At 46.1% G+C, this 23,896-nt stretch overlaps 1 protein-coding gene across 1 annotated transcript; it reads left to right on the top strand.

Annotated features, from left to right (window-relative positions):
- Positions 1-9,153, top strand: PTGR3 (prostaglandin reductase 3). The gene is given in 3 exon segments (XM_084778036.1): positions 1-253; positions 255-349; positions 6,349-9,153. Coding segments are annotated over 3 exon segments (1,134 nt in total). The 5' UTR covers positions 1-139; the 3' UTR covers positions 7,274-9,153.
- Positions 9,154-23,896: the final 14,743 nt, after the last annotated feature.

Below are 23,896 nucleotides of genomic sequence, written 5' to 3'. Positions count from 1 at the left end.
CGAGGGCGGGAGCCTAGGGGAGGGCGCGGGCCGGAGGAGGGGCGGGCCCGCCGCGCGGAGCCGAGCGGAGCCAAGCGGCCGGGACTGGGCGCGACCCGGCCAGCGTAGGCGCAGGAGCGGGCGGAGCCGATCGCCGGCTATGCAGAGGCTGACGGCCGCCGGGGCCCGAGCCATCGTGGACATGTCGTACTCCCGTCACTTCCTGGACTTCCAGGGCTCTGCCATCCCCCGAACCATGCAGAAGCTGGTGGTGGACCCGGCTGAGCCCTAACTTCCGCGAGGCCGTCACCCTGCGCCGGGACTGCCCAGTGCCGCTCCCCGGGGACGGAGACCTCCTCGTCCGGAACCGGTGAGCCCGGCGCGCGACCCCGTCCCGGTCCCCAGCCCGCGCAGCTGGGCTCCCGGCTGTCCCGGGTCTCCCGCTTGCCCACACTGCGGCGCGCGCTTCGGGCGCACAGCCTGACTTTGCGAAATCCCAGGAAGTTGAACCCGCCGCCATCTGGCGAAGGCGAATGTAATGTGACTTGCTGGTGTGAATACCCGGTGCCACCAACCGTCCTCTATCTGGGGGTTATTTTAATTTGGGATTCCCCCTCCCCCAGCCGTCCCTCCTCCCCCTTCACGCTCCCTAAATAAAAACGACGGGACCCAGAAAGGGAGGCTCCCCACCCGGCCCACCCGCACGCACCCACGGTTCCTGCATTGCCATAATTTTTAGTGGAGCAGCAACAACCAGGACACACACTGCGACGTTTAGGTAAACGTGCTTTGGAGGAAGGGGGCCTACGTTGGGTTTGCTTTTCCTGTCCCCTCCATCTGGTATTGGTGGACCCTGTCCTTGGGCGTGTTGCTGTGCACCTAGTCTGCGTGTTGTCAATGCCATTCGACTGTACTATGTCCCCTGAGTGCAAAGCGGAGGCGTGCACCCGGCAGTCGGGCCAGGAGCGGGAGCATGGCTGCATTTGCCTAAATGCATTGCAGACGTTTGGGTGGCACTTGCCTGACCTCCTGTTCTACCGCAGGCTTCCCACCTTAATGACTTTCCACATCACTAATCTTTAGTAAGTGGTGAAGCAAAGGAAGTGGGGACCTCACGGTGCTCAGTGCAGGCCATAGCACACTGAGGGCTGCTGGGTGCGTCCTTTCACCGCTGGGTTCCATTCGGAGGCTCCCAGGATAGTGTGTGGGAAGTTGGATAGAATTATGGAGGCGAGGGAAATAATTCTGTTTGTATCCAAGCTGTACATTAGGTACCAGAAAGTATTCTAGGTCCCCTGGGGGGGGGGGGGGAATCACCTACCAGAGCTGCTAGGTGCAAAGATTAGTTCAAGCAGTCCAGTTTAAAGATTCCAGTATTTGCCTTCCAAACAAGACTTTGGGAATGAAGGATTCTGGTTGTGAAACTTTGGCAAACCTGTTGGAACCTTAGCAAGCAGTGGGTGGGACTGAGTGAGGTGTGTGAGTGGAGAGTTTCTTGAAGGTGGCGTTCGTATGTCCCTAACATGCTTGCGGTGGCTGCACGCTAGGCGCAGAGGATTGCCTCATTGTGGTGGAACGCTGAGGCTGTGGAGAATAAAAATTTGAGTCTGCCAAACTAAAAGAGCTTGAGCTTGTGTTCACAAAGAACAGCAGCCAGAGCACACCAGTGATTTGTCAGAAGACGAGGTGAGAAGATACTCAAAAGCTTTCTAAGCAAACTACGTCGGAGATTTTTTAAAAAAAGTTCCATGCCAGGCTTTCATTTTCTTTTATTGTTGTGATTTATATAGTGTTGACTGTAAACACTAATAAACACACACAAACTGCTTACATAAAATCCCTCGTTGAAACAGGTGTGAAATGTGGAGGGGTACCACAAGGGGACAGGCTGAGAGAAGGTGTGAAGTGGGAGCAGGCGACATCGAGCTGGGACACCTCCCCCCCCTCCCCCTGCGCCTGTGGGAGTCTGGGGGCCTCTCACCCTTGAGTTTACCTTCTTGGAGATCTTTCCCGCTCCCCTCTCTCTAAGCTCATTCGCTCTAGCCGGTTCCCTTTTCTCTCCTCCGAAAGTTCCCTGGCAGCACCCGGTGGATGCCCCATCCTCTTGTTTGGTCTGCAATTGGATGCTTCTTGGATCCCTGAAATCAGATTGCAGGAGAGTAGACTCCCATTTTGGAAAATTTAGCTGTTCGGGTTGTTTTTAAAATCCACGGCTCTATTTTGCTCCCATGTCTGCCTAGAATCCCTTTGATACAAAGTGTTTTATGCGATCAACTTGACCTCTAACTTCTACCTTGAAGCCTCAGGGGGGAAAAGAAGCCAGTTTGTGATTTGGAAGCGGAAGAAGCGGGAAGACTCTTTGCCTCTTCCGGTGCTGGTCAGTCACAAAGTCCAGCACTCAGCTGTAGGCAGGTCCTTTATTCTTATGAACAGTGTCAATGTTCTTCCAGTTTTATTTTCTTTTAAGGAGCAGAATTTAATTATTAACCACAAGTTAGTTCGTTTGAATCCAGGGCCAATATCCTCCTAAGTAGTGCTAATAGCATTAAAATTTTTATTCAGACACTTCTTGGTTTCTTGTTTGTTTTTTTGTTTTGTTTTAGCAAAACAAAAATATCCCCTGGAATGAGTGAAGTAAGCCCAAATTCATTTGTTTGGAGATTTTAGTTGTGCCCAGTCCTCTAAGTTTTCTTCAGTGAACTTTTCCCACACCTCATCCCAGTTAGCAAAATGCATCCCTTCATTCACAGGAGAGGCAGCGCATGCTAGACATGGATTCAGGACAGTGAAGTTTACAGCTGAGGAAAAAGTGTGCGGAGGAGTGCACAGAACCCCTCCTGAATAAGTAATCGATGTTCCTTTACCAACCTTACTCTCCCATGCATTCACATCCCGGAATTTGGAATTTGTTTCTTCCTCCCACCCACCCGCCCTCAGCCCGGCCCTAGGAAAAGAAAAAAAGAGACAGATACCACTGGTCAAGTCCGCTTGTGTACTATTTTTGACTTTTTCCTGAGAGTGACAGATTACTTTTCATTTCCAAATATTCCTAACGATTTTCTGCTCAAGTGTAAGATAATGCAAAGAGTTTGTAGAAATGGTGGTGAGTGGGGGGGGAGGGGGAGGCGTTGTGATAAACGGTTTGATGCTCACAGGAGGGTAAAATATTTCTGCTTACTCTCCAAGCCGAGATACTCCCGTGTGCAGACGGACACGGACACACACACCCCAACTTTTTGTCTTCTTCTCCTCCTCCTCTTCCTCCTTCTCCTCCTCCTCCTCCTCCTCCTCTACCTTCTATGTTTTTTTTTTTTTGTTTTTCAAGGGAAGTCTGGCTTAGATGAGTTTGTTTTGTCTCCCAATTTTCAAGGCTCTTCCTGTGGTCTAAGTTTTTTCTGTTTGCTGTTTGTTCCCCTCACCTTGTTCTATGATAAACGTACCAGAGGAGCTCCCTACTTTCTGTCGTAAATAACCAAGTGGCTTTAAAAGGGCATAGATTTGGGGAATGCCTGCTGTGGCCCCATTTATTTTTCGTGGGGTGTCAGGACTTCGTTTTCACAGTGTATCCTCCTCTCGGATTGCCGAGGTCCTGCAGTTATTCCTGGCACACATTTTCCATTAAAGGGGAGTGGGTACAGACAGAGAGGGTCTCCAAGTGCGCCAGCGTATCTTTCATGGCTTTTGTCTCCCCCCCCCCCCCGTGGCTCAATTTCCTTTCTACCCTCCTCTTCCTCTTTGAGCCCGATTTCCTTGAACTTGTTTCTTGAGGAGCGAAAGTCTTGCACCGCTTCTAATAAAGCCCAGGTGAGGACCAATGTGTGTCCCCGCTTGGTGGCAGGTCCCCACCAAGGCGGCAGGGACACAGTCAGGAGGAGGTATCAGGTAGAGTTAGGGATTCCCCCGCACACGGGGACCAGAATACAGGCTGTAGGCAGAGTTGGGACTGCTCCCCTCCCGCCCGCCCCCACACTAGGATAGGTTTGAAGTGGCGCGGAGGCGGGGGGGGGGGGGTGTGTGTGTGCGGTAAATGGAGGTACATTTACATTCAGGTCAAGGTCATGAGATGGCAGGTTTTGCTCTGCATAGCTTTTCTGGTACTCGGAAGAACATGTCCGAGGGCCCAGAAAGCCAGCAGCCCTTTTCTCTTGCTCTCGGATGTGAGGTCACTGATGAAAGGCTCCCCGCGGTTCTCAACACAGACCAACCCTAAAGCAACTCCCCAGTGTGGTGCAGAGCTTTCTGGCCCAGGCTGGGTGCCTAGGGGAAAAGGCTCTCAGGCTTTCAGGTTAGCACCACCTCACCAGCGCCCGCTGCTGATTGGCACAATGGTTGCTCTGGTGTTTCCAGCCGAAACCTCTGCTGGCCATTAGCAACCCCTCCAGCTCCCGCAGAGAGCCAACACTCTAACCCGCTCCAAACTTGATCCAAACTTGGCCTCAGCTGTCCGCACTGCTCTGCCAGTGTGCCCTGATAGGTCTCCAGCTCTTCCAGGGAAAAGGCAAACCTCGGGGGGGGGGGGGGGGGAGGGGAGGGGTGCTCTGGGATGGGACTTGGCATTTCAGTCCCCTGGATCCTACCCACCGCGCCCCACCCCCTGGACCATAGCACTAGGTCTTTAGGAGCCACAGTCAGGGCTTCCAGGAGGAGAACGGCCCCTGTGGACCTTGAGAAGCCACGCAGCCTGGAGGGAAACAGGAAGGGTTAATTATGATGGATGACTAGCTGTAGGTCTCTGATCCCCAAACCTGCCCTCAGGTCTCTTCCACCACAGCCAGCTTCTCTTCTGGAATTGGCTTTCCCAATGAAAGCCCTGCAGCCTGGCTCTAGTGGGCTGGCCCAGGGACCCACGGACTCGAGATCTAGGGACCCACCCCTTTCTATAAGGGTCAGGTCTGGAGAAACACCACAGAATGATAAGAGGAAACCCCCCAACCCCTTCTCCAAAAAAGTAGAATATTGGCCAACCTGGTCTACAAAGTGAGTCCAGGACAGCCAGGGCTGTTACACAGAGAAACCCTGGCTTGGAAAACAAAAACAAAAAATGAAGAAGAAAAGAAAAAAAATAGCAAAACTACTTTTCTCCACTTTTTGTTATTGTGCCTTATCTGTGAGTCCAGAAAGCAGAATTTATGGAATTATTGGAGCCATGGTAAGCTAGCTTCTGAAAGCAACTTGTGGAAGAAACTGTTTCAAGCTTTCATATTTCCACAATCTAAAAAGATCTTTCTTTATGGCAGAATACTTATGAGGAACCACTTGGAAGTACTGGGTATTATCTACAGACAGTGAAAGCATGCCTCTACACTGGATAGTTTGGGTTCATTAAATTAAAAGTGAATTCTTTGCGAATTTTCTCCTGGCATCTTTTCGTTTTCTTACAGAGGAAGTGGCATTTTTAGGGTCCTTATGTGTTAGAGCACCCCCCTCCCCAGCCTCAGGAGATGGCCACCACTACAATATGGAGATATTTTTGTTATGGGGTATACTGGGGTACAAAGAAAAGCCGGTAAAATACTGGCCTTACAGCTAATGTGAGCCTGGATACAAAAAGGAAACCAGCCATCTGCTATTAATCAGGCTATGTCTCTGCTTCTTGTTGAGGAAAATACAGTGAGGGCTTGCTTCCCTTTTCATCTGAAAGAGGCTGTAAAATGCTGAATGCTGCATAAAAATCATTCTCCCCAGTTTTTGTTCAATTAATCAAAATGCATATGTTCATGCTGGGCATAGTTACATCAGAGAGAAAATCTGCTGCGGCGTTTCAAACAACTGGGGCAGGACCATGTCGCAAGGATGACCTTGCCAGCCCGTCAGTCTTTAATAATATCATTGTCATTACTATTATTATCTGAAGTGTTAAATTGTTGCCAGAATCAATACAAGTGTGCTTCTTCGGGTATATTTTATCCCACTGTTGTTTTTAACATCTCTGTTAAGAGACCAATTAATTTCCAACTCAGAGCCCCAGTGAACTTTGTGTATAGTGAGGGCCTCCTGGCTTGCCTTTTTGTTGTTTTGTTTTGCTTTGTTTTATTTTTTGTTTTTTTCCTTCATCCTTTTGAAAGAGGATGGAAGTTAGTGGCATAGGAAATACAAATATATCACTTGCTGATTAAAATAATATGAAATTATTCCTAAACTATAAAGGAATAAAATCTGCCAAAACTCCAATACATGTTGGAATTCCTTCCCCCCCCCCAACCCCCACCCCCACCCCCAGCTAAGTAGCAAGAAACATTTTCCTGCAGTCTGTCAAGTGCTATAGTTTAGGAGCTCTTTCATACTGAGGTTAGAAACGCCTTTTTCCCTAAGCAGAATATGAAGGCCTTTAACAAAGAAATCTTAATACATCTGTTTGTTTTCTTCTAGATACGTTGGTATCAACGCATCTGACATCAACTACTCAGCGGGCCGCTATGACCCATCTGTGAAGCCCCCCTTCGACATAGGTTTTGAAGGGATTGGTGAGGTGGTGGCCTTAGGCCTCTCGGCTAGTGCTAGGTACACAGTGGGCCAGGCTGTGGCTTATGTGGCTCCAGGTTCCTTTGCCGAGTATACAGTGGTGCCTGCTAGCATTGCCACAGCTGTGCCTTCAGTGAAACCCGAGTATCTCACCCTGCTGGTTAGTGGCACCACTGCGTACATCAGCCTGAAAGAGCTCGGGGAGCTGTCAGAAGGAAAGAAAGTTCTTGTAACCGCAGCCGCCGGGGGCACAGGCCAGTTTGCCGTACAACTTTCAAAGATGGCCAGGTGCCACATCATCGGAACCTGCTCCTCCGAGGAAAAGGCAGCTTTCCTGAAATCTGTTGGGTGTGATCGTCCCATCAACTACAGAACAGAGCCTGTGGAGGAGGTGCTCAAGCGAGAGTACCCTGAAGGTGTCGATGTAGTCTATGAGTCTGTTGGGGGAGCCATGTTTGACCTGGCTGTGGATGCTCTGGCCACCAAAGGGCGCTTGCTGATAATTGGGTTTATCTCTGGCTACCAAAGCCCTACAGGACTTTCACCAGTAAAAGCTGGAGCCCTGCCGGCCAAGCTCCTGAGGAAGTCAGCCAGCCTCCAGGGGTTCTTTCTGAACCACTACTTCTCCAAGTACCAGGCTGCCATGGAACACTTGCTGGCGCTGTATACGTGTGGGGACCTGGTGTGTGAGGTGGACCTGGGACACCAGACTCCAGAGGGAAGGTTCACTGGCCTAGAGTCCATATTCCGGGCTGTCGACTATATGTACACCAGGAAAAATATTGGGAAACTTGTTGTTGAATTGCCGCACTGTGACAGCAGTAAGCTGTGACAAGGGACAAGGGGACAGTGGCATAAACCAAAGGGGAAAGAAAGTGAACTCTCTGAGCCTTACAATGAACATAATAGTTTTTAAAACAAAAGTACAGTGTTGATGAATTTCCCGCCCTCCCCCCTTGATAAAAATAATGTGCCTCAATAAAACCTTTCTCTGTAGCTAAGAGGTAAAACGTTTACATTCGGTTCTTTAGTCATGGACGGTCTCATTCCAGATTTTATTGTTCCAGGGAAGTAAATTAATTCCTGATGTGAGACCTGATCGAGTCAGTATGTCCCCAGCCCGATGAGATTTTTAAAATCAGACTTCAGATAGCTAGCTCACCACGCCTCCTTTGCTTTAAAAGCCGAGGTACTTGTGCTAAGTACATAACAGGTGAAAACTCAGCCCCAGTCAGCCTTGTACTCTCACTGGCCCTTCTGCTTAGCGAGGAGCCCTTTGTCCTGTAAATCACTAGCCAACTATCTAAACAGACATTTGGGAGAGAATTCTCCCAACTCTAATCTTGTTAAGTTATTGGAAAAGTGATTCAGCAAACAGATGTGTCTTACTGGAGGTATCTACTGTTTGATGGCTTGAATTCAGATTCTGGTAATGTCGTCTGTGAAGGGGAAAAGTTCTTTTTCTAAGAAGAAATTACTGTTGGAAACAGTGGATTTTTGGAAAAGAAAGCGATGGCTTAGGGAGACTTTTTGGAAACTAATGTGGACAAAGGAAGGATAAAATTCTGTGCTACCTCTTTGGGAGGAGTGGGGAGGCAATAACAGGGATCACAGAAGCGGGTGTGAAAGGTTAAAAACAGCTTACTCCCTTGTCCCCAAGGAGCAAGTGTCACTCCAAACACAGCGGGCACTCAGATCATCTAAGGCCATAACCATTTGCTTCTTAGAGGCCCACGTGGAAGGTGCACTAGGTCTCTGGTGGCGGAAATGGGTGGCAGTCGGGTGTCCCATGTTCCGATTTGCTTCTCCGTGCTTGAGAGAAATGAGCCACCTGCTCTGGTGTACCGGCGCACGGGGCCTGTCAACCCTGGCACTGCTTTACTTCAAGCTACACTACGGCTGATCAGCCTGGCCTTCACCTTCGGTGTCCAAGGGCTGCCTGTCACTTTTGTCATGGAATCACACACACACACACACACACACACACACCCGCACACACACACAGCCTTTCCAGCCGAAGGTGAAGCCTGCCGGATTATTTTTCAGTCTTGGGTTTCAGTTCCTCAAACGTGCTCAATAAATGGGAATGCAATTAAGAGAGGCTCAGAGAGTCGGGGGTGGGGTGGGGGCTGCTAGATTTAATTCTTTCCTTGCCTCTGAGGAGCAGAGAGATCCTGTTTCTGAATAGCTGTTAGTATCTATTTTACAAGATTTACTCATTTCCAGGTACCTAATGTAGCCGCTAGCATGCATGCACAACAGTACAATTTATATGGTAAATGGAACCAAATAATGGCTTCACTGAATGTTATGGCCGCACTGAAGGGAAATGTCACGGTAAATAGCTGCCAAATTATGGATCGTGCCGAAGTGTCACAACTGCACTAAAGACAAATAGCACTAGAGGCTATTGCCACCATGACGTTTCTGAGTTATGAAGAAGGGTAGCAGCCTGACGCGGGTCTCTTTTGTGTCCTCGTCACAGCAAAGCGCTGCCGTGTGCAGGGGACAAGAAAGGCTCGTCCAGCGTGGTGCGCGGTTATTAATCTGTCCGTTTCAGACGTAGCCACTGTAGCAGGAGAGACTTTGCTAGCTCTCCCGTATACAAACATAACAAACGGGAAGGGAGGGTAGGTTTTATGAATGTTAGTATGCTCAGGAAATGACTGGTAATGGAAAAATGTCGTAATAAAATAATCTAATCAAAAACTATTATTAAATTTAACATAGTATATGTCTTGAAAGGCTTAGTTGCTTCCTATGCAGATAGATGTGTGAAATCTCACTGATAATGCTTTCTCCCTCTGAAAAGGCTTGAGGACGGAGGACATTACCAACTAAATTGCCTCTTCTGAACTGAAGTGAGTCCCGGTTTCCTTCATTTTAATGGGAGGGTAATAAAGATGAAAGACCAACATTTTATCTGATGGATCCCTTAAGCTATGGAGTAAAAATGTATTACGTTTTGAGGGAATATACTAAACTCAGCTATGTAAAAGTAAAATTCACACACCCAGCCTTAAAAATAAAACAGTATTCAAAGAAACAAACAAGCAAACAAAAACCATGTCTTCCTGTCCCCACACAGAGAGCCATGGTGCGCGCTGCTCTCGTTTATTCTTAGAAAGCAAGCATGGCAGATCCTCCTGATCCCAATAATGCCAAAAATATGTTTTAAGGTATAAAATATTCTTCTGAAAATTATTTTTTAAATTGAGGGTTATAACTAAGTCTCAGTTTGGTCCCCTTGGGTTGTTGTTCAGGGCTACTCACTAGGGATGGTGAGGTGAAAGGTGTGAGGGCCCACGCTCCACCATGTGCCATATCACAAACAGCCCTTCATAATGCAGGCATGGCGTCAGCCTTGCTGTAGAGAAGGGACAGGGGCAGAGCAATGACATGGGATAAATGAATTCTCAGTTCTGGCTGTGGCCTTCTCAGCTCCTTGGTATAAGGTCATTGTCCTATCAGGCAAGAAGGCATTACCTCCAGAGAAAGGCATCCCTAAGATGCCTTAGTGTTGGGTCAGGACCTCTAAGAAGTCAAATGCTACCCCTTTGAACTTCTTTCCAATAGGGAAAAAAAAAGCACAGACAATATAATTTCTGATCCTTTTTTTTTCAATGACTACAGATGCTGATTGACTTTTAGCATTTTTTTTTTTTTAAGTTCAGGAACTGGTTTGCAAAGAAAGATTGGTTCTATGTGCTGTTGTTGCCTGATTGCATAAGAACGGGGTTTATTGGGAAGCGAAGAGAGCCTCTGCAGGCAGTCCTTAGTGTTTCCTTCAGTGTTTATCTAATGCAAGTATGTGAGAAGTAGCCGCAGCTTATTAAAGTGAAAAGCCTGGGCTGCGTTCTCAAGGAGTGTGGCAGCTAATGAGGCTGTAATGTCCCAGCCCCACGAAGGCCTTTTTGTGTCCCCACTACAAGATGCTGGAAACTTGACAGATGATATCATTTAAGACGCTGCCTGCCTTGGGGACCTGCTTCTTGGCTCCTTGTTTTGGGCTTCTGTTTGGGTAACATTTATAATGGCCACCCTACTTGTACCTGTAATGCCTTAACCCCTTGTGGAACGCACGGGCTGCTGCATAAATCTACCAGTTGAGGTTCCCTTTAAAAATGAGGCTTTGTGCAAAGGATCAAAACATTTCTCCTGATGACCCTGCCGCATGCCCACGTGGGGTGAATGCTGTATTTCCGACTCTATGAAGTCAAGTGAACCAAGGCATATTTCAGAGTAAGTGGGACAGGACCCAGGACTGTCCACTTGGGAGGCTAGTTCCCCAATGTCTACGAACTTCACGGGCAGCTCACATGCACAGTTGCCTGACTCGAGCTTATACTTACTCGTTTATACCTTTCCACACTCCTAAAAAATATTTTATAATATTTTTTGTAATACTCATTTAGAACCATACGCAAACTATTAGTTTTTCAGTTTGGGTTTTTTTTCCAGGACTTTTTGCTGTGTTTTGGTTTTTATTTGCACCAGCTTCTGCAACTGATTTTCCCACAAAGGCCTAGAATCCAGTATTAAAAAGCATCACATAGAAGCCAAAGCCTGGAGCTCAATTGTCAATAGCTCGACACTGCTGAAAACTTGAAGTTCGATTTTTACTAGCCTTTTAGCATCACATTATTTCAACTCATAGAAGGAAGAATGTACTGTGAGAACCTTATTGCTGTTACCAGGCATAATCTTGGTGAGGCTCCCCCTCCACCCCCACCCCTCAAAAGGAAGCAAACAAACATAATATACAACCCAAAACAATGTCTTACCACTATATGTCCCTTCAAGAAGTTCTTATAGGAAATAGATTATTTTTTTTTTTCAGAAAGTCAAGTAAGATGCATATTTTGATTATGTAAGCTTGGAGCTTCTGTTTAACTCCTCACTCTCACCCCGCAGCCGGGGAGGCATGCCTGGCGTAAGTACCAGGCAATGTTTATTCTGAAATGCTGGCTTTGCCCTTTGTAGACATCCCTTTCTGTGAGGGTCCTGCATCCCAGGAGGTATGGTTGAACCCTAGGAACACATCATGGGTCCCGCAAGCAGCAGGGTAAGTACCGCACAGAGGACAGTTTGGGGGAAAACCAATATGTTCTTCATGTGTGCTGAGAAGCCCTGAGCCAGAAGTCTAGAGATCGGAATAGCCCCCCAAAGGAAGGTGCGTCCCTCAAAGTATCTTTCTGCCAACACAAAATTAAAATAATAATTAGAACATACCCTGCTGCTGGGTGGCAGCATCCAGTACAAAAGACAGATCTATGCTAAGGGCTCTGGAAAGGGTCTGGTGACAGTGCCTGCTGATGTGCCACCCACCCTGTAAGCACACACAGCAGCTGGGGGCTTAGAGTGATTCTTATCAGCAGTTCCGCTGGGCAGTGGAAAGTGGAGAAATATGGAAGTGATACAGGATGCCCCACTCGCTGGAGAGCACTTGACCTTGGACCCTATACGTCCACCCCCAGCATTCCTTGCAGGCTCACAGGTGTCACTTCCAGCAGAAACACATATCTGGAAAGTGTATCTTCCCACCGCCTTTGTAAGGAAGACCAAATGTTACTTGGTAACACTAGATGTTAAAGGGTAATCAAGCTCTGCCCATATTACAAATACAGAGCTGGGCTCAGAAGGAGCCAGCGTCACAGAGTCCACTGGAATCAGAGGATAGAGCCCTAGCTGATTACTTTCCACACTATCAGGAGAGCTCTCTGCACAGCCCCCTTTGCCACTGGCCAGGGTTCTCCAGTGTATAACTGACAGGCGTTTCCGAGCCACGGCTGGACTCGGAGGGAACCTTCACATGAATGGACTGTGGCAAACCCAGGCGAAGTACCATGTTTAGACTCTAGTCTGATCGAGCTGGAGTTCTCATTAAATTTGGTTTTTCATCTAAACACCATACTAGGCCTGAAGAAGTAGCTCGGCGAGTAAAGGAGTTGGCTTGCAAACATGAGGGCCTGAGCTTGGCTTCTAGAACATGTGTAAGTAGGCAGGCGTGGTAGTGCACACTTGAAATCCTAGCACCGAGGAGCCAGACACTGGACGACTTCTGGGGCTAGCTACCTGACCAGGCCAGCTCAGGTTCCAGGGAGAGACCCTGCCTCAAAACACAAGGTGGTGAGTTCTTGTGGAATGAAACCTCAGGTTGACCTCTAGCCTCCACAAGCATAGGCACATGCGTGTGTGCGCGTGCACACACACGTGCGCATACACACACCTTCAAATTCCACACACAAATTAATAATAATAAATAACACACAATTTAGTTTTTATTACTAAAAAGTCTCCTGCCAACATGTCCTTAAATATTGATGATGCCAGATACAACTTTTTGCACTATTTACTGACTTGAATGAGTTTGATGCTCATTTTTTGCCTATCATAATAACTAGCCACCAGAATATTTACTGTTGTAGCAAAATTATCTAAAATCTGAATTTGCTATTCTAACAGAAGTCCAATTTCCCCCCTTACAGGTCCAGCTCATGAGGGAAGGAACGTTCCTTCACTGGTATCAGCGGTTGCTTGGAGGCAAAGGGGAAACCCTGGTGGTTGCAGGCTTCCTGCTAGGCTGTGGTAAGAACCTCACAGGGCCTCATAACTAAGGCTAAGGGAGAAAAAGCCGTTCTGAAACATATGACGTTGAACACTCATGTCTTTCCTCATCACTTCTGTCTTTCTTCCCCCAAACTCATGCATAGCAAGCGTAAACTTTCCCAGCCGAAGCAGCTTCTTTTAACGTTGAAAAGCCACTTCCCGGAGAACAGCAACAATGTCAGAGGCAATCGCGTCTGTAGGAAGCCTCATTGCCCACCAGGGGATGGTAGCAATAGCTTCCCTCTACACGCGGCCGGAATTTACATTTGGAAATTGAATTGTCTCCTTGAGGGCTTTTACTCAATGCAAGTTTGGGGGAATTGCTTATACCCCAGTACATCAGTGTGCACGGAATGACGCTGAGCTGACGGAGCCCCTTATCACTCCAGCTGCTAAAGAACAACCACCACCACCACAACAAAAGCCCACAAAAGCTGTCACTGTCCAGAAGACGAAACTGAAGAATCTTTACTGAATGATATTCATCATCTCAAGTTCAAAACATCTCTAGGCAACTGGGGACTTATTTACAATTTTTTCTTTACATATTTGAATACTATCTTCGTGATGGTATAGATCCCGATGTGCCGCTCCCACATCATATATATATATAATCGGTTCTTCGAGACAGGGTTTCTCTGTGTAGACCAGGTTGGCCTCGAACTCACTGGGATCCACCTGCCTCTGCCTCCCGAGTGCTGGGACTAAAGGCGTGCGCCACCACCGCCCAGCGATCCACGTTAAAACACACACTTTATGCTGCCTCATGGCATTCTTGCTTAACTTATACAGACCATGGACAGTCATTAGGCTGAGGCCACGCCTGTTTCTCTCCAGAGTGGTGTTTCTTCTCATGTTTACTATACCCACGCCTTTAATCCCAGCACGCAGGAGGCAGAGGTAGGCGGATCTCTGTGAGTCCAAGACCAGCCTGGTCTACAAAGCGAGTCCAGGACAGCCAAGGCTACACAGAGAGACCCTGTCTCAAAAAAACAAACAAACAAAAAATGCTCACATCACCAGCAAAATGCTAGTCCTGACTCAGTAGTACAGGATGTGGGTGGGAGGCGGGAGGAGGGGGCACAGGAACCTGCATCTCCCAAGGGGACACTGACACTGCTGGTCTGGGATCTCGAACCTATCACAACCACAAACACAGCTGCCCTTTACTATTACGGTCCCAGCTTCTTCAAAGGAGCATCCATCCATTTGGGAACTCAGCCATGAACCCAAACTCAGTCTGATGCTCATGGTACCCCATCTATAAGAGGCAGAGTCCTAGAGCCTCTGTCTCCATTTGCCATGTTCTTAAAGGTGAAGTCACTGCCACACTCAGGGCTCTCTACTCCCTGACATAAGACCACAGGTGACACCTCAGTCCTTATACAGTAGCGCCAAGTGCCAAATGGAAATGCCAACAGGCCTCCTCGCGTACAGCGAGAACAGAGTGTTTTACAGTCATGCTGATAAAAGAAGGACACCCACTTTCTGACACATTCAGACCAGGTCTTTTGTGCATGCACTATGACAACACACGTAGCCTTTACTTAAGTAGTCAGGATTATCACCTTTGAAGAGGCTGTGGCCTTTTAAGGGAAAAGTTACAACGCATGCACATGCATGTTAGTGTGTCACCATAATGACCACAGTAGAACTCTGCTGAGGACAGATGGAAAGAAAGCTGGAAAACTCATAGGTCAAGTCTAAATGTAGGAGTTTAAGGGAGCCCTGGAGCATGTGGGGCTGGGCAGAGCCCTCAGTGTCCCTGGCACCTGGGAGTCCTCAGGGGACCATGACTGTGGTTAGTGGAACTTTCACTAGGAAGTTGTGGCTGTGTCTCTTCCTCTTTCTCTACTCCTCCGCTACCCACAGGAGAAGCGGGAGGTGAGAGGGGCAGGGCATGAATGGGCTAGAAATGCCAGCATAAGGCCAGCATTCAATTATGCTGTGCGTCCAGGCCAGCTTGTAGGCAGGGGCAGGGGACTAGAAGTAACTGCTGATAAATCCAGAGGTGGGTGGCAAACAGGTTTGGGTGTCCTTCCCTGCCTGCAGAGGACTTGCTTATACAGCTCAGCTCAGAGGAGGCTGTCACTCTCAGCTCTGAGCTCCTTGCAGGCTTCACTCATGCCATGCTCCAGTGCCTTAAGTGGTGCCCCAGCACATGTATGTCCACAGTATCTGCTGAAGCCCACAGAGCCCTAGAATACAAGGTCTGTCCCACTGCCCCTCTGTCTGCACACACTTGGTTAGGCATAGCACCAGAAGTGTGCATCCAACCATGAACTGTTTTTCCACTTTGACTTTTAGTACAGGCAGCTTCCACACCCATCAGCCCACAACAGTGCCCATACCCCAGGATCACGGAGCAGACACTAGCTAGCCTCTCAGTTTCTAGTTGGAAATGACACCTGAGAGAGACTTACAGTGCCTGAGAGAGGCTCACGGTGCTGTTCAGTCCCACACCACAGCGTCAGGAAGCCTCGGGACCTCTCCGCCTGGGACTGCTCATCTGCAAACCTGAGTGAAGGAACCTGGGCTCCTGGGGCTCATGCACTTCAAGAGGGCCCACCTGTTGGTGAAATAGATAAGCACCTTGTTTAGTGTTTTCCTTGGTGTTCCCATGACATCTGTCTGAAGTGCTTGTTTAGAGGCACCCCAAATACATCCTCCTAATAAACTCCAGACTCCCAAAGCCTCAAGCCTACCTAGCATCTGAGAACTAGGGTTTGGAAGCCTGGGCAGTTCCGATCTCCTCAAGTCACAGGAACAATCTCTGGAGTCTGTGACAGGATGTTGTCACCTACAAAATTTACCATGTGATAAAGTCACTAAAACATTTTGTCAAACAAACAAACAAGCAAGAAAAAGCTCATAGTATTTTAGGGAAGTGTACAATTTTGCGCGGAGTCATCTTCATGACCCTCCTTGGCCACATGCAGCCTTTGGGCCACATGCTCCAGGCCTGGGCCCACTGTGTTAATGAGTTTCTGTTCATCACGCTGTGCTCAGTGGAAGGGACCCTGCTCCAACCATAAAAGGGATGTCTCTGGAGGCATGGTACTGTAGAGAGGACTCGTGTGGGGATGGAGTGTGGGTGGGGTGTGCCCCCAAGCATGTGAGCAAGCACTCTTGAGGGACAGGAGTTCAAATGTCATCCCTTTCACTGTATTGTATGGTGCTACTGTTTTGAAAAGATTCTGAAAAGACAGAGCTTCCACCCCCACCCTCACCCGGAGCTTTATTTTGTTCATCTGTCATCTATGAAGGGGAAGGATAACGGCTCTGAGCCACAGGTGCAATGCAGCAAAGTGTAACACACCTGTCCTGGTGATGTCTCAGCAATCGAGAGCAACATTTCCCTCTTTCCCCAGGGAATACCAGCTACAGAGGATGCTAGAGACGCAATGGCACCTGAACGCACAAGCTAGCTCTCCGCGCCGGAATGCTAGGACAACAGGGCCAGGCCATAGGCTCAGGATGAACTCAGCTTAGGAAAACTGAAGGGGGCATAAGAAGTTTTCACAACTCATTACTCCAGGTGCCTCCCCCCTCCAAGTGGAGAAGTTGAATTGTCTTGTCATGGGAAACATACAAAATGTCATTTTATCATTAGAAAATAAAGACGGGCATTGGTTGAAGACACGGCTTGTTCATGTCTCTGTGAAAAGCTCAGGCAGGGTCAGGCCACACTCTCTTTGGGGAAATGAGTCCTGGCTTCAGTCTCCTCACTGAGATGGTGGGAAGGAACCCAGTCCTCACAGTCTCTGGAGACCTGGGGGTTCCCCACTGACGGTGCAGGGCCTTGCTCTCCATGGTTATCTCCCTGGCACTGTTGCAGTTTCCACCCTGGTGTTGGATTCTCTCCTACACAACATTGGGGTTACACACAAGGGGAGACAGCTGCCAGTTCTTCACAGCTGTGACCAGAGAGCTGCACCATGTTAGATCTAAGCAGGATGGTAGAAATGAGACAACCGGCCTTTTCCTTGTTGTAGGGAGAAACCAAAAGCCACAAAAACATGGAGGTGTCCCCAGGGCGCACCAGAGGTCACAGGCCTGCAGAGGCTGCCTCCCACCACGCTCACCATGGCCTAGGGACTTTGCAGTTCCCTTCTTTTCAGACGATCCATGACATTATGTTTTCATTTTGACTTTTTTAAATTTAATTAATTTATTCAGATTACAACTAAATTTTCCCCCTCACTTGTATCTTCCCATTCCTCCCTCCCTCCCTCTTTCACCCTGTTCCCCTCCCCTAGGTCTGTGACCATAGGGAACCTCCTCCCTCACCATATGGTGTTTATCCTTTCTCTGAGTGCCACCAGGCCTTCCGACAAAGGGGAAGTGGTCAAATATGGGGCACGAGAGTTCATGTTAGAGTCAGTGCCTACTCTCCACACAACTGTGGAGAATGTCCTGTCCATTGGCTAGATCTGGGTAGGGGTTCAATGTTTACTGCACATATTGTACTTGGTTGGTACAGTAATTTGAACAGAACCCCTGGGCCCAGATCTGCCCGTTATGATGTTCTTCTTGTAGGTTTCTAGGACCCTCTGGGTCCTCCTATTTCCCCATTTCCCCATGCTTCTCTCACCTAGAGTCCCAATAGGAAGTCCTTGCATCTATCTCAATCTCCTGGTAAGTGAAGAGTTTCATGGGACATCCCTTTTGGGCTAGTGTCCAATTATAAGTGAGTATACACCATGTGAGTCTTTCTGCATCTGGGTTAGCTCACTCAGTATGATCATTTCTAGTTCCATCCATTTGTCCAAAAATTTCAGGATTACCTTTTTTTTTTAATAGCTGAGTAGTATTCCATAGTTTATTTATCCATTCTTTGACTTAGGGACATTTAGGTTGTTTCCAGATTCTGACTATTACAAAAAAGGCTGCTATGAACATGGTTGAGCATATGACCTTGTTGTGTGGTGGAGCATCTTCTGGGTATATTCCAAGGAGGGAAATAGCTGGATCTTGAGGTAGCTCTATTCCCAGTTTTCTGAGAAAGCACCAGATTGATTTCTGAAGTGGTTGTACAAGTTTGCATTCCCACCAGCAACAAAAGAGTGTTCCCTTTTCTCCACATCCTCACCAGCATATGCTGTCACTTGAGTTTTTGATCTTAGCCATTTTGATGGGTGTAAGATGGAATCTCAGAGTCATTTTGATTTGAATTTCTCTGATGACTAAAGATGTTGAGCATTTCCTTAAGTGTTTCTCAGCCATTCAATATTCCTCTAATGAGAATTCTGTTTAATTCTGATCCCCATTTCTTAATTGGGTTATTTGATTTAGTGGTGTTTAATTTCTTGAGCTCTTTATATATTTTGGATATTAGACCTTTGTCAGATGTAGGGTTGGTGAAGATCTTTTCCTAATCTGTATGTTCTTGTTTTGTCCTGTTGACAGTGTCTTATGTCTTACAGAAGCTTCTCAGCCTCATGAAGTCCCATATTAATTGTTGACCTTAAGGCCTGGGCTGTTGCAGTTCTTTTTAGGAAGTTTTCTCCTGTGCCAATGTGCTCCAGGCTCTTCCCACTTTTTTCTTCTAACCGATTTAGTGTCTCTGGTTTTATCTTGAGGTCTTTAATCCATCCACTTGGACTTGAGTTTTGTGCATATATGTGGTGATAAATATAGGTCTACTTGCACTTTTCTACATGGAAACATCCAGTTAGACCAGCACAAATTGTTGAAGATGTTATCCTTTTTCCATTGAATAGATTTGGCTTCTTTGTCAAAAATTAAGTGTCCATATGTGTGTGGCCTTACTTCTGGGTCTTTAATTCGATTCCATTGATCAACCAGCCTATTGCTATGCCAGTACCAAGCTGTTTTAATTACTGTTGCTCTATAGTACAACTTGAGATCAGGTATGGAGATTCCTCTAGAGGACCTTTTATTATACAGTATTGTTTTAGCTATTCTGTGCTTTTTGTTTTCCCATATGAAGTTGAGAATTGATCTTTTAATATCTTTAAATTTTTGTGTAGGTATTTTGATAGGGATTGCATTGAATCTGTAAATTGCTTTTGGTAAGATGTCCATTTTTTACTATGTTAATTCTCCCGATCCATGAACAAGGGAGATCTTCCCTTCATCTGAAGTCTTCTTCAATCTCCTTCTTCAGAGATTTGAAGTTTTCTTCAAACAAGTCTTTCACTTGCTTGGTTAGAGTTAATCCTAGATATTTTATATTGCTTGTGGCTATTGTGAAGGGTATAGTTTCCCCAATTTCTTCCTCTGCACAATTGTCATTTGTATATAGGAACTCTACTGACTTTTTAAAGTTAATGTTGTATCCAGCCATTTTGATGAAGGTGTTTGTCAGCTGTAGGAGTTCTCTGGTGGAATTTTGGGGGTCACTTGTGTATACTATCATATCATCTGCAAATAGGGACAATTTGGCTTCCTCCTTTCCCATTTGGCGCCCCTTGAACTCCTTTTATTGTCTTATTGCTCTGGCTAGAACTTCAAGAACTATATTGAAGAGATATGGGCAGCCTTGCCTGGTTCCTGATTTTAGAGGAATTTCCTTGAGTACCTCTCCATTTAATTTGATGTTGGATATTGGCTTGCTGTATATAGCCTTTATTATGTGCCTATATTATGTGCCTTGTATCCACAATCTCTCCAAAGCTTTAAACATGAATAGGTATTGGGTTTTGTCAAATGCTTTTTCTGCATCTAAGGAGATGATTATGTGTTTTTTCTTTCAGTTTGTTTATATGGTGGATTACATTGATAGATTTCTGTATATTAAACCATCCCCACATGCCTGGAATGAAGCCTATCTGTTCATGGTGAATGATATCTTTGATATGTTCTTGTATTTGGTTTGTGAGTATTTTTGCATCAATGTTCATAAGAGAAATTGGTCTGAAATTCTCTTTCTTTTTTGGGTCTTTGTGAAGTTAGGTATCAAAGTGACTGTGGTAATGTTACATCCATTTCTATCTTTTAGAGTAGCTTGGAGAGTATTGGTATTAGCTCGTCTTTGAAGGTCTGGTAGAATTCTGTGCTGAAACCATCTGGCCCCAGGCTTTTTCAGTTGAGAGACTATTAATGAATGCTTCTACTTCTGTAAGAGAAATAGGATTATTTAATTTGTTTATCTGATCTTGATTCAATTTTGGCAAGTGGAATCAATCAAGAAAATTGTCCATTTAATTTTCAAATTTTGTGGCATATATGCCTTTGAAGTAGGAGCTTATGACTCTTTGTATTTCTTCAGTATCTGTTGTTATGTCTCCCTTTTCATTTCTGATTTTGTTAATTTGGACAGTGTCTCTCTGTCCTTTAGTTAGTTTAGCTAATAGTTTGTCTATCTTGTTGATTTTCTCAAAGAACCAGTTCCTGGTTTTGTTGATTCTGTGAATTGTTCTCTTTGTTTCTAATGTACTGATTTCAGCCCTGAGTTTGATTATTTCCAGATGTCTACTCCTCTTGAGTGTTTCTGCTTCCTTTTTTCCCTAGGGCTTCCAAATGTGTTGTTAAGGTGCTTATATGGGATGTTTCCAATCTCTTTATAAAGGCACTTAGTGCTATACATTTTCCTCTTAGCACTGCTTTGAATGTGTCCCACAAATCTGATCATGTTGTTCTTTCATTTTCATTGAATTTCAGGAAGTCCTTAATTTCTTTCTTTATTTCTTCCCTGACCCAGGTGTCCTTAAGTAGAGAGTTGTTTAGTTTCCATGTATGCGTAGGCTTTTTCTTATTTCTGTTGTTGTTGAAGTCCAGCTTTAGACCGTGGTGATCCAATAGGATACAAAGTATTATTTCAATCTTCTTGTATCTGTTAAGGCTTGTTTTGTGACCTACTATGTGATCAATTTTAGAGAAAGTTCCATGAGGTGCTGAGAAGAAAGTACAATCCTTTGTGTTTGGGTGAAATGTTCTATAGATATCTGTTAGATCCATTTGATTCATGACGTTGATTAGTGTCATTATTTCTCAGTTTAGTTTCTGTTTCAATGACTTATCCTTTGTTGAAAGTGGGGTGTTGAAGTCTCCCACTTTTAATGTGTGGGGATTGATGTGTGCTTTAAGCTTTGTTAATAGTTCTTTTACAAATGTGGGTGCCCTTGTATTGGGAGTGTTGATGTTTAGAATGTGATGTCATCTTCATTGACTTTACCTTTGATGAGTATGAACTGACCTTCTTCATCTCTTTTGATTAATTTTGGTTGGAAGTTTATTTTATTAGATATTAAAATGGCTACACCAGATTGCTTCTCATGTCCATTTGCTTGGAATACCTTTTTTCTAGCCTTTTACCCTGAGGTAATGTCTATCCTTATGGCTGAGATGTCTTTCTTGAATGCAGAGGAATATTGGATCTTGTTTATGCATCCATTCAGTTAGTCTGTGCCTTTTTATTGGAGAATTGAGACCATTGGTGTTGAGAGATGTTAAGTCTCTTTATTTTGATGTTGGTTGCCGTAGAGTGTTTGTGTGGTTATGTTTTTGTGATGATGTAGTAATCTATTTCCTGTATAGTTTTGGTTGCAGCTTGTCACGTTGGGTTGGAGGTTTCCTTCTAGTAACCTCTTTAAGGCTGGATATGTGGACAGGTACTGTTTGAATTTGTTTTGTCATGGAATATCTTGTTTTCTCCATCAATAGATATTGATAGTTTTGTTGGGTATAGTAGCCTGGCCTGGCATCTGTGGAGGACCTCTGTCCAGGCCCTTCTAGCTTTTATGGTCTCTGCTGAGACGTCGGGTATAATTCTGATAGGTTTGCTATCTATTGCTATCTATTATGTTACTTGGCCTTTTCCCCTTGCCACTTTTAATATTTTTTCTTTGTTCTGTATATTTTGTGTTTTTATTATTATGTGGTGGGAAGATTTTCTTTTCAGGTCTATTCTATTTGGTGTTTTTTAGGCCTGTTATGTGCTTATATGCATCTCCTTCTTTAAATTGGGAAACTGTTCTTCTATGATTTCGTTGAAGATATTTTCTGGGACTTGGAGTTGGGTGTCTTCTCCTTCCTCAATGCCTATTATCCTCAGGTTTCATCTTTTCATGGTGTCTTTGATTTCTTGGATGTTTTGTGTCAGGAATTTTTCAGATTTAGCATTTTCTTTGATCGTTGCTTCCAGTTCTACAATGGTATCTTCTAGTCTTGAGATTTATTCCTCCATCTCTTAGATTCTCTTAGAGACGCTCACCTCTGTGTTGCTTGCTTTCTTCTTTATGTTCTTGTGTTCCTGTTTTTCTTCTGCCTGTGCCTTGTGTCCATTTTCTTTTTCAGGTCTTGAACTGTTTTATTGATTTCCTTCATCTGATTGTTTGTGTATTCCTGATTTTCTTCCAGTGCTTCTTTATAGGCCTTCTGATCTTGAACTGTTTTATTAATTTCCTTCATCTTACTGTTTGTATTTTCCTGAATTTCCTCCAGTACCCCTGTACAGGCCTCTTTTATGTCTTCAACCTGTTTGGCTGCCTCTTCCTTCATCTCTTTATGGATTTTATTCATTTCTTCCATTATCATCTTCATTACTAAGGATCTGAGGTCATTTTCTTATATTTCAATTGTGTTTGAGTTCTCAAGGTTGGTTTCTTTGGGATAGCTGGGATCTGGAGATGCCATATTGTTTTGGTTTTTGTTGTTTGCACTCTTATGCTGGCCTTAGTCATCTTGCTGTCGCTGATGTTGGGAGGTAGCTTCCAGTGTCCTTCACTGGTTGTTGACAGCAGATTGTTGGTTAGTGATTATAAGTTGAGAACCCTTGCCTGTGGGGATCAGGGAATTCTTCCCTGGAACAGGCAGATGACCTAGTTTCAGCTCCAGGAGACTTTGCTCCACACCTTAGGCTCCCCACTGGGTCAGCAGCGGTTGGCTCCTGCCCAGTCCAGTTCAGCTCACGCACCTGTGGTGTTTCAGTCCCACTGCATTGGGGTCTCTAATTAGTTTCCTGTCCTGACTCCTCAGGCCTGCCCAGCCTCTCCCAAGAGCATGAGAGACCCTGCTGGGCTGTGGAGCCTGGCTAGGCTAGGTTAGATCTGCCCAATTGGGCAGGATCGGTGCGCTGTGGCTGGTAGCTAAGTTCCTGCCTGAACCCCTTCAGACCATGCCACTGTGGCTGGACAACATGTTCACAACTGCCTGGGCATCCATGTGACACCTGGGGCTTTCTGTGAACTGGCACAGGGTGGGTGGGTGAGGGTCTGAGGACAGATACACCTGTTTCCCTGAGATTTCCCTAGGCTGGGAGCTCTTGCACTTCACTACCCAGAGTTCAGTTTCCGTAGTCCGAGTTCACGTTATAGAGCCTGGTTGCACTTTGCAGGCGGATTCTGGTCCAGAGTCTGGGGCTGGGCTCCCATCCTCTGTGGGCCATTAGTTGACCCGGGGCCATTCCTGCCTGTAGTCTGCACTGTGCGGGACCCCACACACCCAGTGTTCTCCCCGTCTTGTGGTCTGTGGATCCCAGTCAGGTCCATGGTCTCTGCGCAGTAGATCAGATACAGTGTGTGATAGACATTGCCATCTTGGAATCACCCAGAATCTGCTTTGCTGCACTAAGCCATCCTGCTAGTAGCCACTGCTCAACATCCATCTGTTTCTCACTGCTGTTTGCAGCCCACTTCTGGTCTCTGCTCTCCTTCATTCACCACAGCTCACAGCCCCTTGCAGCCCCTGTGGACTGCCACTTCCCACAGCAGTTCCCACTTGACATCGCACAATCACCTCTGCCCCATTATTTTTTCCTAATACAATTTTTTTTTTTACTCAAGACAGAGGCTTAGTTCATACTTAGTGGAGATTCTCCCATTTGGAAAGCCATGATTAACAAAATGAAACTTTGGTAAGGCCTGCTACTGTTACATGAAAG

Source organism: Acomys minous (assembly GCF_964271855.1).
Source record: "Acomys minous genome assembly, chromosome: 4".
NCBI classification, from domain to species: domain Eukaryota; kingdom Metazoa; phylum Chordata; class Mammalia; order Rodentia; family Muridae; genus Acomys; species Acomys minous.
This window is presented reverse-complemented; position numbering and strand designations above follow the sequence as displayed.